The sequence below is a fragment of the Sipha flava genome, unplaced genomic scaffold (genome assembly GCF_003268045.1).
Source record: "Sipha flava isolate LNK unplaced genomic scaffold, YSA_version1 36_pilon_pilon, whole genome shotgun sequence".
Taxonomy (NCBI): domain Eukaryota; kingdom Metazoa; phylum Arthropoda; class Insecta; order Hemiptera; family Aphididae; genus Sipha; species Sipha flava.
Genome location: NW_020273076.1, coordinates 3,101,860 through 3,119,832, shown reverse-complemented (window position 1 = coordinate 3,119,832; position 17,973 = coordinate 3,101,860). Strand labels below are relative to the sequence as shown.

At 25.7% G+C, this 17,973-nt stretch overlaps 1 protein-coding gene across 2 annotated transcripts in view; it reads left to right on the top strand.

Moving 5' to 3' along the window:
* The first annotated feature begins 2,260 nt into the window (after window positions 1-2,260).
* LOC112687873 (protein Wnt-11b-like) overlaps window positions 2,261-17,973 on the top strand; it is a 42,370-nt gene continuing 26,657 nt past the window's right edge. The window contains exons 1-2 of one of the 2 annotated variants that reach the window (XM_025560837.1): window positions 2,261-2,384; window positions 2,551-2,855. In XM_025560837.1, the coding sequence (XP_025416622.1) occupies window positions 2,785-2,855 (71 nt within the window). In that variant the 5' untranslated portion in view covers window positions 2,261-2,384; window positions 2,551-2,784. Of the gene's footprint in view, window positions 2,856-17,973 lie in introns of both variants that reach the window. The other variant, XM_025560836.1, reaches the window with a different exon arrangement.

Here is a 17,973-nt window from a genome sequence, read left to right as displayed (position 1 = left end):
TTCAATGTTTACAGTTATATCATCAGCAAATATCGTTGTATGAGATTTAAGGAAATTAAAAAAATTAATTAATTTCTTGTTTTGTCTCTTATCAACCAATCTCATTTTTAGATAAGGAGCCTAGGTTGGTACTCGTTGTATGAATTAACATATAATATTTTAAATTATTGAGTTATAAGCAGAGGCCGATTTCCCATTAGGCACTGTAGGCAGCTGCCTAGGGCGGCAAAATTTGAGGGTGGCTAATTTTGTAGTGTTTTATTAGAAAACATCAAACGTATGCAAAAAAAATTGGAAAATTATTTACTTTATAATTACGAAAAATAATTGTATAATAATGGGTGTATTCTGTTAATATGTTATCGTCGGAATTTCGGGAAAAAATAAATACCCCCAGTGCCATACTATATTACTAATTCGACTGTGTATTAAAAATCCTACTCTGTTATTATGAAAATCTGTTTTTATTAAAATTTGGTGGACATCCATTGACATTTTTTCAAAGTATTAAGTTTTTCAAATATCTTTGGAAAACTAAACATTAAACCACACTTAATGGAAAAATAATCAATACCTATATAACCCGAAACCAAATAGAAAAAATGTCAAGTGATAAAACAATGGATAGTTGAAGTATATTAACAATTGGTAGTATTAAGTATTGGGTAGTTTTAGTTTAATTTGGTTTAATTTTAATCATTACCTATAATATGATTTTATTTGTGTGATTATAATGGATTATTTTTCGTTGAATATTTTAGTGTGAATATTTTGTCCGTAGATTTTTTGACCAAATACTACGTGTGGAAAATGTTCTTTTTTTTAATGAAAATTAAACTAAGCAAATCTAATTATTGGTAGTTTTTTTTTTATTATCCGTTTTAAAGCCCTTATTTGATGAAGGGAAATTTTTTTTGTCCAAAGATTCTGAAAATATTCCATCTGTATCCAAAATTTCATTATGTTACTAATTAAGATTAGTAAATAGTAAATAAGTTACATTTTAAGTTGAAAATTTATGTAAAAATAGTAAATTCCGTAAAAATCATAGAGCTAATAAATTATACTAAACGCTTATAAAATCAAATCCTAACCATTGATTTTTAAAATTTTTTCTGTAACCTAAGTAAATGAGTAAGGTGATATTACATTTTCAAGTATTAATATCTAGAAAAAAAAATTGTCATTACATTAAACTTTATATTTTAAAACTAATATTTTATATTTAAACCAAATGTGTTAAACCTTTTTTTTAAATATTTTCAAACATGAGAAAACATTTCTTTGATATAAGGTTAAAGTTTTAAGTTTTTAGTCACATTACTTTTGGAGTTATGACTAAATAATTCACATGAAAAGTGAAAGTCTCATTTTCAGAGCACTTTTCACGTTTTTATTCGGGTTTTCGACAGTTTTTCTCATGCTATAAATTATTAAGATCTTGGAAAAATTAACTCTCTAAAGTACCACCATAAGATAATTTTTAATTTAAATAATTGTTAGATGACATTTTTGGATCAGTATATCTATTCGAAAAAGTGTTTACAGAAAAGAAAAAAACAAAGCTTGTAAAACCATAAGATTCTTCGCTTCACTTAGAATCTAAAATCTTAATTTATTGTTGTTATCAAAAAGAATCGTTTAATTTCAAAAATGAGTACATAGTTTAAAAAATAGAATTAGGTACTCAAATAGATGTTCATGCTTTATGGCATTATTAGTAATAGTTATTAGATATTTAATGTATACATTTTTTATAAAAAACAAAGATATGTGTTAAAACAATTTTAAATTAAAACTGTTTTTGTAAAACTTCACTATTTCTATAAAAATGTAATATTATTCTATTTTAGTGTTAATAAAAACCATTAATATGTTAAAAAAAAAAATCCTTGATTTATCACTGTCTTTAAACCTAAATACGAATCCCATATCACTGATGATTGCGTGTAAGTACCCATTTTTTCTGTGCGTGTCGGTGGGTTATTTAATACTTAAATGAATGAATAACGGATTTAATTCTTTGTCATTATCTGTGATTTATTTTGTTTTGCATAAATCTTTATTAAATGTAAACGTTCGCACATACACACTTACACACACACACACACACACGTACGTACGCACGCACGCGCACACTCACACTTGCACACTCCCACAAACATATATTTCCCCCCAAATGAAATAATTTGGGCCGTTAAACAAAAGTAAGAAAAACTAGTCTATAAGAGAGTAATTTACCACCTAGTGTCAAGTCAGTTGTTCATGTAACAAGATACCTGTTAGTCTGTATCCTCGTGGAAGGTCTACTGAATATCGTTAATTCTTTATTCCGTATTTACGTATGATATAATTAAAATATTAAGTAAAGATTGTAGTTTAAGGTACACATTTTTTAAATTTAAATATTTATCCGTCATTACTCTAAATTATAAACTGTATGCAGTTGTAAATATTATTTAAAGTGTTATATTATTTATCTTTTATTTCTTTTTTCTTTTTTTAATATTAAAAACGATTAATCTATTCTATGTGAAATCATTGATGTAGCTATCGTTAACGTTATTTCGATTGGATTATAAAAATGCGACAACATTGTGACTATGAAGACCATCAGTGTATATATATGACCTACAATTGATCAGTCCGAAAAAATTTCTCGAAATAAGAAAAATGCGAAGTGCATAACATCAAAGAGATGTAATTTTTCAATATCCAAGTTTATGGCTTCGAGCAATTATTTTGTACTTCAAAAGATTGTACGTGGAAATAATTAAACTCGTAATGTGGAGTCGGAAATCCGTATTCATTGTGCTATCAATTTGTATCGTACAGACAAACAGTATTCAATGGCTGTAAGTATTAATATTGTATAATAATTATAAATGTACAATGATATTTAATAAAAAATAAGTAGTTCATCGTATTCAGTTATTTATTATATAGGCTGGATTGAATTATAATGTTCTATTTAGATACCTAATTAAATAAGTATGCCCATGGTGTTAAGAAAAAAACTTATAATGTACCTTTTTTTTCTGATAAAATACAGTATTTTACCTGGTTTATATTATTACTTACCAAGATAAAATTTCAAAGTTAATAATTTTTTTTATTTGTATATTATTGTTTTATTTTAAACTTCTCGAACTCTCTTTTGGTTTCAGTCTTAAAATAGAAAGTTTGTTCGACCATCTTAAAAACAAATCAAGATATTAAAATATACATAATTGAATTAGATGTATCTAACATGTCTACGTATTATTTAGTTACTTTAATAAATCATAACTTCAAGATCAATACTTATTTAAATTTCTTACTCATGTCATGGTTTAATTGTTATACAGCCGATAACAGTATCATATAAATATATAGACATTTTAAAACATCATAAAGATATGGTCAAATAATATTATACAATAATATTTGTAATTGCTTATTGCTTATTGCTTATTGCTTATATTTGATCCTCATACATTTATCATGTAGGACTTATTAATTTTTCTGGGTTTTTGATTTTTTTAATAAACAAACTTATTCATGACGATTGTTCTTTATGATTTTTAATTCATCATTCATCTTAAACTATTAAACCACGTAATTTAAATTTTTAACAACTTAAATTTTAAACAACGCAAATTATATCCGTCTAAATTGTTAACAATTAATCACCATTAAAAAAATTTTACTTAGTGTATTAATTGTGAAAATTAAAGTTTAATATGACAGACGCATCTGCAACCTTGCCAAATAAAACAGCACATTTTTATAAATTAAGTCTGTTGTGATTGGATTGTCAAAATCCAATGGGCGTGAATAAATTACTTTTAAAATATTCAATTTTTGATTTAAAAATACGTAAAGCTTAATATAAATCTATTTTATACCTAGTTTTAATATTCAATTTCAAATTTTAATAATATACTTTTGTTTGAAAAACCAACTACCAATTTATTTTAAAACATTTTAAGTGTTGTAGCAATGTAGGTAAATAAGAATAAATATGTAGGTTATACTTTGTAGGTATGTACTTTGAAAGACAAACAATATATCTCAATAATATTAAAACTAATTGAATATATCCGAAATTTTTTTTTAATAAATAAATAAATTAATTAATAAAAAACATTATAAAAAACAAAGAACAAGAATAACAAACAAATTTATTTAAAAATCATATATCTAAAATACCGGAGGATTTTATGAACATGACGGTATCTAATATATCTATATATTAAAGAAACACCTATGAATTAAGGAAATGAGTATTTGTGTTATGAAAAATAAACAAGGAAATATTAGAAGATTAGTATATTAATTTAAAGGAATTAAGTGTACTATAATCAAAGAATAATCATTATATGTGTAATTTTAGAGGATAACGGTGTTGAATAATTTTATTGATAGTGTATGATATATTAAAATATTTGACATGTGTCTAATGTAATTATTAACATAATTTACATTTAAGTGAGGAAAAATTAATTGAATTATTTAGAATGTGTTAAGTAAATATATTGCAAATTTTGTTAAATACTATTAAAAAAAAAATTTAAAAAATGTGGACTAAAAAAATTGAAAGTGCTTTTTTACAGTACTTTACGCGTTTTATTTCTGTTTTATTAAGATACATTATTAAAAATAAAACTAATTAGACCAAATAAGACTTTTGGTTTTTCATTATTGTAAAACCAATGTATTCTATACTCATTTAAATTGAATTCTAAAAATAACTAAATTATCTGCTGGAATACCTATTTACAGCCTATTAATTCAATTAATTACGTGTTCTATAAAAGAATAATGTAATTTTAATGAAATATAATATTCATGTAAAAAATCGTGTTGTCTTCATTTCTCACAAGCAAGGCATTTAGCCATACGCAGTAGTGTGCTTCATTTTTTTTTTGGATGGGAGGTTCAATATTTTTTCTCTCACGTATTTCAAATGTATTTATTTCATAAGATAATTTTGGTAATAATTAATTTTATAGTACTACATAGATCGACAATGGTTTATAGTATATAAATAACCCTGGAAAATATTTATAATGTTAAACTTAAATTATATAAAAATATTAAGCAATACGTTTTTTCTAAATTCGTTACAAATTTGAGGGGGAAAGGATTGAATGTACTCCTAAACGTAAGCTCTATGTCTCTATCCATGTACCTAATTTATCATTCACAAATATACATACCTATTAAATTTTGTATTCAAAAGATTAAGAAATAAATTTAAAATTAAAAAAAAAATGTTGAAGATCAACGTGCGTTTAAATAAAAAATACGTTAAATATACTAATGATACGGTTAAGTCTTACATTTTTCTCTTTTATTCAGGTATCTGTATTCAATATGACGAAATTACATTTTTTATTTTAATTTTATCAATTCCAAATAATAACATTTGGTTTTTTATTTTTATTAAAATAATGAGATCATGAGTAATTTTACAATACACCTTGAGAATACGACGTTCAGTTGTGCACTACAAAATCAAAGATTATTTGCATATGCATTTTTATTAGCTATAAAATTGGTTAAGTTTACTGCACGGGAAATCCACAAAACCTATCGAAAAATGTACTTAATATCTTTGAATACCAACACATGTATTTTTTTATTTCCACGCCAGCATTTCATTCTTATTTACTGATATCTAAAATTTGTTTTTTTACTTTTCTGATCCAAAATAACTATTTGATTTAAATGTGTTATAAAATTATACTTGTATGTCACAAGAATCTAGGACAAAATATCCTGTACTAAAATATCCAGGGATAAAATAACCAATGTATAGGACAAAATATCCAAACAAGAAAAATCTGTATATCTGTAACAACATAATTTTTTTATTTATTTTTTATTTAGATACATTGTTCAATTTTAAATTGAAATTAACATTACTTAATATTTTATAATATAGTCATAAAATAATATTAGTAAAAATATAACTATGTTACGTTGTAACGCACTACATAAAGCTAAAGGTATAATTATTATGTAACACAAAATATTATTTTTATTATTATTTTATAATTGTATTATAAAGTATTATTAATGTTAAATGTCATTAAAATATGATCCAAAAATGAACAATAATATATTTAAATAAAAAGAATTATACAGGTATTAATAATACAGATTTTAATAATTTTTTTTATTTAGATATTTTGTCCTTTATATTGGTTATTTTATCCCTAGATATTTTATCCATTGGATATTTTAACCTTGGATATTTTGACTTGGATATTTTACTACAGGATATTTTTTCCCAATACCATGTCACAAATATATATTCCACTGAACAATCCTGCGTGAAAAACGTTGAGACTAAACAAAACACCCATATACATAGCATATTGCAGCATATTGCGTTTCTATAGGCGAGTCAGTTTTCGACCAAAACCGTACCCTTCCCTTTTCGATCGATTCATTTTTCGACCAAATTTAAAATAGGCCGATTCCTTTTTCGACCAAAACAAAAATTTATATACTTAATTAAAAATAATAAATTAATGATATACAATGTTTGATTATTATGGAAAATACTATAATATATTATTGACGATTCAGGGTTTTACTCGCGTAGCGAGGTTTTAGGTTCACATACAGAACATAATCCCATTTTCAACAGTATCAAGGTTTGTACAAAAACTAGGTTAGGCTTAGACTATAATTCTCCTTAAGGCGAAGCCCCATCTCCCCGAAAAGTGCCACGCAGTGGCACTCGAGTTTGTGAATGGAGCCGGTAGGCGTAACGAGCGAAGTCCTAAAATTTTTAAATTAAAGTTCCGATTTTTCGAAAAAAAAATGCAAACAATTTTCATTACGATAAGAAATCAAAACTAGATACAAAGTATCGTTTTTTTTTTATATTAATATTTTAATAATTATTGACAACAATTGTAAATCATTATTTTATTATTTTAAATTTATTATATCATTTTTTGTTTTGGTCTAAAAGTGAATCGGCCGAAAAGGAAAGGGTTACATTTTTGGTCGAAAACGGCCATGCCCGTTTTTATGGACCCATTATAACATGGAAAAGTATAAGTAAATTATAACAATTACGTTGATTATTCTCATTTTTAAATAGCGCTTGTTGAATAAAACGACTAAACATTCGTTGCGCGTACCTGCATAAAACTTATATATATTCCAATATATTGCTTGTAATGCGCAAACCTTTACAGCGATTACTATACTTATCCTTCGTATGCAGAATATAAAACCAATCGAGTTTATTGTGCATTCATCAATTCTTTGAGTTATTGGTATTCCTCTAACCGGTACTATTACGATTGTATCTAGTTAGGTTTCATTCAATTTCTAACATGTTTGAAATTCGGATTTACGTGTCCATGTAAGTGCATTGAAAACTATAAAAATGATTTAATCAGTCGATCATTTTATTTCATTGAAATCGTAATTAAAAAAAAAAATCACTTGAATACTTAATTAAAACCATAATGACTTTTATTACGATATTTTTCACATTTTATAACTGTGTTGAGATAACATCAATGAAAATTAAAATATTGGACACATTATTTTCTAGTGTCGCAACAATCATTATTCAATATACGGATATACATTACCATAAATGCATCAATCCAATGATGTAGTCGTAAAAATGTATTCAGCATACGCCAAATAGTAGTATAATGAAATTTAAGATTCAGGGAAACAATCAAAATTGAAATTAAATATTTCAAAATGCTATCTTTTAGTTAAAGTTAATAGTTTACATTTATTCACGATGGTATTAAACAATTTAGTGTTGACTATACTTAACAATTCACAACAATAATGGTCATGAGTTAGGATATATGTTTAATATATCCGTTGTCCGTATTCTTATATATAGAGTTATTAATAGTGATTAACATTACACACAAATGCAACGGAAATCAATCCCATTATCTATATACTTATTATTTATAACTAGAGATGTAATAATTATTCGAATATCAGTATTGGGTGCTACAATACCTTATTTGTTTTATCCGTTTTTCCATGACAAGTTTTTTATACTATTTATTATTAATAAGTAACCCATATTTACACAACTAAAGATAATGTATGTCAATGATTAATCGACCTAAATACGAAAATAGTTCTTATCTTGCAGGTACCTGTTCGTAGTTAGCTTTATTTTACTCGTTAAGGACGTATATTTTAACATACAATCACATGTGCCGTGCCAGGACCTAATGTTTTACTTGTTGTAACCAGTATCTCGGTCTAAGCGATGCTCGCTATAGTGATTTATAGTTAATAATAATTTTATGTATTAATAATAATTTAATTATGATATTCGTGTATTTTGCACAATTTTTTTTTTTGTAATTTTAATTGCCATGTCAAATAGTAAATATCGCTGGCTTCGAATCCACTTCTCGCAGGCATTTATGCACCATAAGCCATATAATATTATTATTAAACGTTTTGTGTTGCGCGAAAACTTTTCGTTACATATTGTATTGTAGCATCGAATACTGATATTCGAGTGGTCGAATATTCGAATACTCGAATAATTTCCATCAGTGGCGTGGCGATATGGGTAATCAAGAGGCGGCCGCCTCTCAGTTTTTTGGGGGGTGGATGGGCAAGGCCGTATTTAAAATTTTTTTTCGGGAGGGGTCCAAAACATGTATATTGTAATTTTATTGAATTAAGATTTTAACTTTTGATATTTGGTTAAAATAAGACAGAAAAAGATTTAATCTTCTTTTATTAAAATTAATATAATATTTTCATATAATATTATGATATAAAATTTAAAGCAGTCAATTATTAATTAGAACTTAAGTCATTTTTGACTGAAAATATTTATGTTGGTATTAAAAAAAAAATAAGTATTGAAGATATTTCGAGGGGTAGGGGGTCCAGATACCCTGGACCCCCCCAGATACGGCCTTGTGGGTGGGTGTCCACAAAATGTACTTGCCTCTGAAAATTGATGAGTTCGCAACGCCACTGATTCCCATCACTGTTTATAACCTAATACTCTGTTGGATCTGATAACATTGTCGTCCGGTCAAGTGAACAGAAACAAATTTAGAAAATGGATAAAGAACTAACCAAATATCGATAGAATTCATAAACGTGTTTCTATTTGTTTTTATACTTAATTAATTTAAATTAGCTAACTTCTGATTTCTTGCATGTAAGCGTTTCTGAAGATTTACATCGAATATAATTACTATAATCCATAGTAATTTGGTAAACGAGAAAAATTATATTGATCTACAAAATTGGGATGTTTTCTATGGATTTATGTATCAATTTCCTTCATACGTTAAAATACAATTTTAAATAGTTTGAACCAATGTATTCTATTGGTGATTATCAATTTCTGCGAAAATTAATGGTATGACAGGCGTTGTATATTAGTTGCCTCCAAAAATATATGAATTGTCTCCTATTCTTATCATAAATAAATAGGTTAATATACATAAGTTGCCTTCGATGGCCAAGTAGTTCATAATTGCATATGAGTAGTCTCCCAAGAATTTTCACACTAGTTGCTATTCGTAAAGAATTAAGTAGTGGTTCAAAAACATAAAACATCTGTATACAATTATAGTTATTTTGAGTATTAGTATTAGCTAATCTAAATGATTATTATAAATCCAATTATTTTGATTCAACTTAGTTTCGTTCAATATTAATTTGTCATATTCATCTATTGTTAAAAAAAACTTTACATAATTTGTCACACAGTTCCACTGTTCTTTGTTGAAGGCTAACTTATTTTTAAAACTAAATTTAAAACTTTTAATTATTTTAAAACATTTGCTCTTTTCACTAAACATGTTTTGTATTTCACTTTGATCCATTTTAAAAACTAGTTTAAAAGTTTGAAATCGCTTAATAATTTATAAAAAAAAATCGTACAACGAGAGTGAGTGTTGAAAATCAACTAACTGATACTAAACAACTTACGATAACGTATGTTATTTGTTATAGTCTGACTCAGGTCTGGTTTAGATTATATCTTATCATACTATAAAAGAGTATATTATTTTAATGTTTAGTTATTTAGGTATAATCCTATCAAATATCAAATATAACAAAAGTTATAAATTACGACTTCGGAACTAGGTACAACATTATTTTGATACACAAACAGTGGCCTATATAGGAATTAATTTCGGGGGGGGGGAGTTATGAAAAAATATATACTAAATGAAGGTTATAAATTAACTTATTTTTAATAACTATGAAAATTAGAATACATAAATTTAATTACAGGACAAAGTCTAATTTTCGAGGTAGATTTGCAAAATTATTTATCACTTCTTCAGTGTTTATTGAAATACTTCGATGAATTGACATGAGATAATCCTGTTAGTCGATTTTCGCTTGTACTATTTCTCAAGCACGACTTCAATCTTTTCAATATCGAAAACGATCTTTCTGATGACGCTGTTGAGACTGGTAAAGTTACTAATATTGATATTAAGCACCATATATTTGGAAAAAAATCAACGGATAGTTTATTCAAAGTATCAATAGCAGATTTGGATTTCTGACAAACCACGGAACATTTGCAATTATTCTGAGGACTTTGTTTTGGACAATTTGCATTTTTTTTGATGTGCGAGGATGCACAATTACCCCATACCGGGCAAGCGTAGGTAAGAATTGGGCGTATAATTTGCTTAAAAATTAGGAGAGAGCATTTTTTTCCCATACTAGACAGTTTGGTTTTAATTAATACATAGATTAAAGAAATGCACACGTGGGTCGTACTAACCATAAATTTTGGGGGGGGTTGAACCCCCCCCCCCCTATATACGCCACTGTACACAAAGTTTGAAGATATTTGGAATCACTTATAAATTTATTACCTGCTCATTTGGGAAGCAAATAGTACCTATATAATCGGAAGAAAATTCGAATAAAATTTATTGACCTTTTTGACTTTAGGAGACAACTATTATGCACCCGACACAGCAATTTAGATTATTGAATGTCATGGTTTTAATTTTGTATATTAGTTAATATTGTAGTAGCCCATCGGTACATGATAATTTTAGTCCATATCTAGACGTAATTTTAGGGTGAAGATTGTTTTAAAGATCAAGGGATTATTATACTCATATAATTACACAATATATCCCAAAAGTCATAAAGACGAATAATTATGTGATGGATTTCAAGTTAATAAACAATACTAATAAGTAGTACCTACATACAGATTCCTGATTCTAAAATCTGAAAACCCGGATTCGAAAATTCGAAACCCGGAAGTCCAAAAAACCTAAACTAATAACAACTAACAATAAATATTTTAAACGAATCCAACAAATCAGAGATCATCAAAATCGGTTCAGCCGTTCTTGAATTATATATTCTGTAAATAACCTGACTTTCTTTATACATATAGATTTTGTATTCATAATCATAATTCGTGCATTGTTAATAAGTAATTATTATTTCTTGGTATGACATTTTTTTGTATTTTCATGTCGGGAAAATATTTTTGGTATTTTTAAATTTACTTTCTTATTTTTCCATGGAAGTTCCAAATATAGTTGGTATTTGATTTTAGTATACACATGTAACTCATACGCTGTATAGTCATTATATCACTCTTGGAACCCGTAAAGTCGTAACTACTTATAGAATAATGAAAATCATCAAATTAATATTAAATGGAAAACAATATTGTTAACTTTAAATAATTTTTTATGTATTCTGTATTCATCCTGATACGTATAGAGCAATTATCATTTTTTTTTTTTTTTGTGAAACATTTTAGTGATTAACTATCATTAAATATTGTACATTATATATAAATAATGCTTAATGGTACACTACATTACTACAATAAACATTAAACACCTAGGTAACTATTGATAATAATGATTATAATTGAATCTTCATAGATATTATTAGAATATGAAATATTGACCAAAAAATAACATTTTTTGAAAATATCTTTTTTTTTATCCAGATAAAAATGAAATTATATTTTATCTTTATCTAGATATTTTAATTTTTTTATCTTTTATCTTTATCTAGATAAATTTTGCATTATCTATTCCCAACACTGATCATAACATCAATTTTCATTACTAATCTTTACATGTTTTGTTTCGAAAAAATATTTTATTGATAGTGTATCGTCCATAAATATTAAATATTTAAATATATAGGTAACTATATTTTTTTAAATATTATGAAGTCGACAATTTTAATCAGTAGCTCCATCTTTTCAAAAGTTAAAATGACGCCCCTGTGCAAGGGACATTAGTAGAGTAAGTAAATAACATTGGTTATATTCAAATAAATTATATATTGATATTTTCATGCCAGACTTTTTATATATTACATATTATGAGGCCCGGGGCCTGTGTGCAAATCACGCTCTGCACACTCGCTTTTTATATGGCACGGGAAAGACAGCAATTAAATTTGAATTAAATTTTGTCGATTTAATATTTATCATTCATTAATTCAATTTAAACATATCATATAAATTTAGGCAGGGACTGGAACCGTTTGAATTTATCGGTATCGGTTCCGGTACTGGTTCTCAGAAAATAAAATAGCTGTTCCGGTTCAGTTCCGGTTGTATGATGAAAATTAATAAAGGTACAGGTTCCAGATAATTTCGGTACCGGTTCCTGTTATCAGTAAAATATAATATTATTTCTTATCAATATAAAAAAAAAAAAAATAGTGAATATACTATAATATACCATCGTCCACTTGTTAATGTAGTATAGTAGTAAACGAAAAATTATTTTAATATCTATTGCTGACAACAACGTTGCCCCCTACTGATATAAAATCTGTTATAACTGGTAAAACTAAATCGTTATGTATCAGAATTTAGAAGATAATAAAGTTTTAAATTGAAAATTGCATACGTTAAATAGGTTAAAAATAATTAAATTATAAATAATAGCCTTCGTTCCATAGGAGCAGTAGTTAAAAAATATTTATAATACTCGTCAATCGTCAATAAACTATGAACTACAATTTACACTAGCGGGTAGTGTGTCTATTTTATTAATATCATCGCTTTTTTTGGAAGATAATATAGATTCCAATTATGGTATATACTGGGAAAAACATTTCTATATAATGTTATTTTGTGATAAATATACACGTAATATACACTTCAAAAATATCATTTTAAATAGGTAAAGAATAAGAATAAGAACTTTGTATAGTTCTAGGTATAAACATAATAAGAATGGATCCCTGATTATTTATAAACAAAGTAGTAACTACAAATAATCTATGCTAAATAAAACTATTTAATTTTGGAACTTAAAAGAACCTTTATAATTTAAAAATACCGGTTCGGTTCCGGTACTTCAATTATCAAAATAAAGGTATCGGTTCCTATTATTTAAAAGGTTCCGGTTCCAGAATCGGTTCTTTTCGGTTCGGTTTCTGTCCCTGAATTTAGGTTAAACTTTTACTCGAGATTTTATTTTTATACACTATTGGGATTATCATATTATAGAGCAAAAATGATGGTAACACTTATTCCATGTATACCGTTTCAAAATATCATTATGTGTGATGGTTTCCTGTTTTATCATATTGAGTGTTTTGTCATATTATTATTCTACTGTATAGGCGGAGTTTCAGGTGTGTCGAGTTTTTTAAGGCACACCCCAGTCACACAATTTGTATATATTTGTTTTAATTAATGAAAATCATATGTATAATTTTGTGATGTGACGAAGAAAGAACATTTATATTTTGAATATACACTGGATTTTTATATAAAGCTCCACCTATATAGTATACATACGTGAATACTTAGGTATAACCATACGGTAATTATATTGTAGCTTATTAAATTTTACTTACAGAGTTAAAATCATTTTTACCTGTTTAATAATTAAAATATTTAAGTAGTGAAAATAATATTTCTTGAAACCCGAAGACCAAATTTTCAAAAATTTCATATCATCCGGACCCTGGCAATTATTGTAATACGGGAAAATCTACATTAATTTCAGACATATGGTTTCCAAAACAATTGCTTTATAATTTTTGGGACATGCATCATTGCTTAATAAATTAATTGACACATTTATTTTGCGAACAAAAAATGCGTATTCAATGAATACAATTATGTATGATTTGAATAATAAATTCGAATACATAAAATGAGAACAATGAAATAATTATGATATATGGCTATACCATTTATATCTTCTAGTCATCTATAGTCAATTGTTCGGTTAATAAATTCGGAGATTATATCTGTAGATGTAATATGTAATATACATATATTAGAGATGCACAAATACAATGTTACTATATATACGTATATGTATAGGTACCGCATGGCTCTGTTGAACACAATGTATATTAAGCACAACAATGCATTACATATTATTGTAATATAATTATTTTATAAATCGGTAATTTATTTGTTACACTTGTTTCGTTGATAAAATCGGATTTGTGATTCTCAAACGAATAAACGTTAAAATATAAACCATGTTCATTGATGGAAAATTAATTACAAACGAAAGAGATAATTTAACTAATGATGAATTCTTATTTTTAATGTGCAAGTATGATTACTCATCTGTTAATTAATAATAGATTATTACGTGTGAATTAAAACTGAAACGAATTTATAATGTATTATTATTTGAAGCTCATTGAACACATCCAACCAAACTAGGACTCTGGTTTGGGATGTGTATTGATATACACGTGCACACGTAGTCCGAACATTAAATAATAATATGTAGGAATACCCGTGTATTTAATTACACGTGTTTTTAAAGTTCGTGTACATGTTTATCTTAATACACGTGTAATAAAAGTTCATATACCCGTGTATTATATTGTAAATATAATATGTAAATATTCAAAATTTAAAAAAAAATTTATAGGTACTTATTTATATTTTTTCATTAATAAAGGGTTGTTTCTAGTCATGAATTTAATAAATATATATGTATGTATTTATAATTTTTAGAAAAATCAAATACGAAATTTATAATTATATTATTATATATGAATCTAATTTGTAATTTATTAAAATAATTGACTTGGTCGTATTTATAAATTATTTTTATAGTATTTTTACAATAAAATATATAATAATACAATCGTATAAAATAAACTTAAATTAATAGTTATTCATTTATTATTAAAAAAAAGTTTCCTATTTAAAAATTAAATTAAATTTGTGTTTACTTTATTTGAACAACAATGGGGGAGAGGCACATGTGGTACGTGCATCTGTTACCCATCCTTGTATCCACTGATCATAACGTACGGACTTTTAATACACGAGTACACGTATATTTTAATAACACTCACTTTACTACCGTTTCTATAAAAACACGTACGGAACGTGTTTTTTAAATACACGTGAAATAGAGATCTCTAAACAAACCTAATTCACGAATTACTATAAATATCCGTACACGAGTTTGAAATCTAGAAAAGTTTGATATTTGTCTCAGTTATATTGTTATTAATTAATTAATTAAGTTATACTATTCTTATATGCGCATTGTTTTTATAATAATTGTAAAAATTAAGTTAACAAAATCGCAATTTGAACATTTAAAAAATTATACTTTACAAAGCAATCGTTTCGATTTTTAATTGTTGATGGTTGGTTTTTCAAAATTGATGTCATAATTTGGAAATCATCTTCATAGATTACTATCAAAAACTCGAACTGAAAAATATTCATATGCTATAAAATTACTACTAGAGTACAGGATTACAAGATAGTTACACTTATCTATGTATAAGTATGTGATTGTAAATATCAAAAATTAAAATAATCTTTGCATTTATATTGAACGAATAAAATCAAATCTTTCAAATGATAAGTACCGATCGTATATACTGGAATAGAGCCAAAGTAATTTAATCCTTATTATACAAAAGTGTTTTTAACTTAGGTTTATTGAATATGACAGTTTAAATTCATTATTTGAGTTGGTTTTCCTTATTTAGTTATTTCGTGATCTAATGAGCATCAAGCGTTTCAGATTATTTGAAGTTATTACTAATTAAAGTTAATTTATTAAAAATATACTTGAATATACTTCAATTATCTATTGGGTTTAAACTTCAATTATGTTATGTAAGTCCATATAAGGCAAATCACGAATGTTTACTCTTTATCTAATATTATATTTACTCGGATATCTGTTCTGCAAACCGAATTAATTAATAAATTAAATTTAGTATCATTTTATTCTTATTTCATTATATTTTATTCGAGCATCGTTTAAAATTTGTTTTCAAATCACCTATAATGATTCAAATAATCAAAACTACAATCAGTATTATTTTTATAGCAGTAAAAATAATTTCAACGCAAATACACTTCCATAAAATTAGCTACGTGTAAGTTACGTAAAGAAGGCCTGAGCGGACTTGATACTCTAAAATTGAGTATCAAAATACCCTATCTCAAAATAGACTTCGAGATGGATAGCCCTCATAACTTAAATTGTCCGTTTTATTTCTTATTTTTAAGATAAATTTGATATATTGTTGTAACTTTGAAATTATTATGAACGATTATAATAATATAATTGTGGTATTTATCTTAGCGTAATTATTGTAAATAATATTATTTATGACTCAAATATTAAGTCGATATATATGTGTTGAAATAACAATATACATACATGTGTGTACATAAATATTTATTGATCGATCCAAATTTATGATTATTAATTAAAATCAGACTTATAACTGTATACAAAATATATATCTTGAAACTTAAAAATCTACTATTATATTATTTTCATATCAATTAAAATATTAAATGATATATATTAATTGTAAAAAGAACAGTAATTGTACTAATTACTTTTTTACTTATTGCTTCTTTAAATTATTTAAAGAGGCAATAGATATTTCTACATATAACTATTATAAGCTGAAATGTATTAATAGTAATATAAATTTACATACACAGATTTACAAAATTATATATATTTTAATTATTATGATTAAACATGGTTAAAATTTGAAATGTAACCAATTTCCATAAAGAAATTGTTAGAAAAACTTCGAATTTGATTTTGTTTCTCTTGATTTGGCATTCAAATAATGAAAACATTATTAATAAATTTGTTGTTAAATATTAAAATAGTTATAACTGTATGTTACAGATGTCGATAAAAAAATAATTAGTTGTGACTTATCTTTTAATATATCAGTGCTATTTATAATTAAATGTGGTTAGACTTATTAGTATATTACATTTTCATGACTTAAAAAATAAATATACAATTAGTTTTATCAAAATAAGTAGTTATTAATTTTGCTGAATTGGACCTTATTTAACTTTTTCCCCATTTTTCTAAAAAATTATTAAAAAAATAAAAAAATTACATGTTTTAAATACCATCTGTGTTTACTAATTTTTTTTATTTAATGTAACTTTTGATAATGATTAATGAGGTACCCAAGATTTTTATTATAATAAAACAGTTAAAAAATTTAAATACTATAGGAAAATTTTTAATACCTACTTCAGGGTTCAGGTTCTTGTTTTCTTTTCATCTCTACATAGAAAGTTCAAAACTATACGCTATATTTATTACATGTCCTCGCTCCATTCTGAATTAAAAGTGAATCGGAATTTCTATACTTAACTTTTATACCTATTTCTCATATAATTATGAGTAACGTATAATTTAACTAACCACCTGAAGAGACATAAAACTCTCCATTTATTGGTTTGATATATAAATGATAAAGTGATTTTCTGTTGTGCGATATAGTAATGTAATAATGTTTTTAATTTGAACATAACTATTTCTGCACACCTAATAACATGTACTTAGGAAGTAATTAATGTTTAGTTAAAAGTTGTTTCCAATTAACTCTTGGTATACTATAGTTATGTATGTAAAGGTGCGATTCCACGGCACGTGGCGCGGCCCCAGTCGCGTGATTCGAAATGATGTACATTTATTGAGTATCTATTAATAT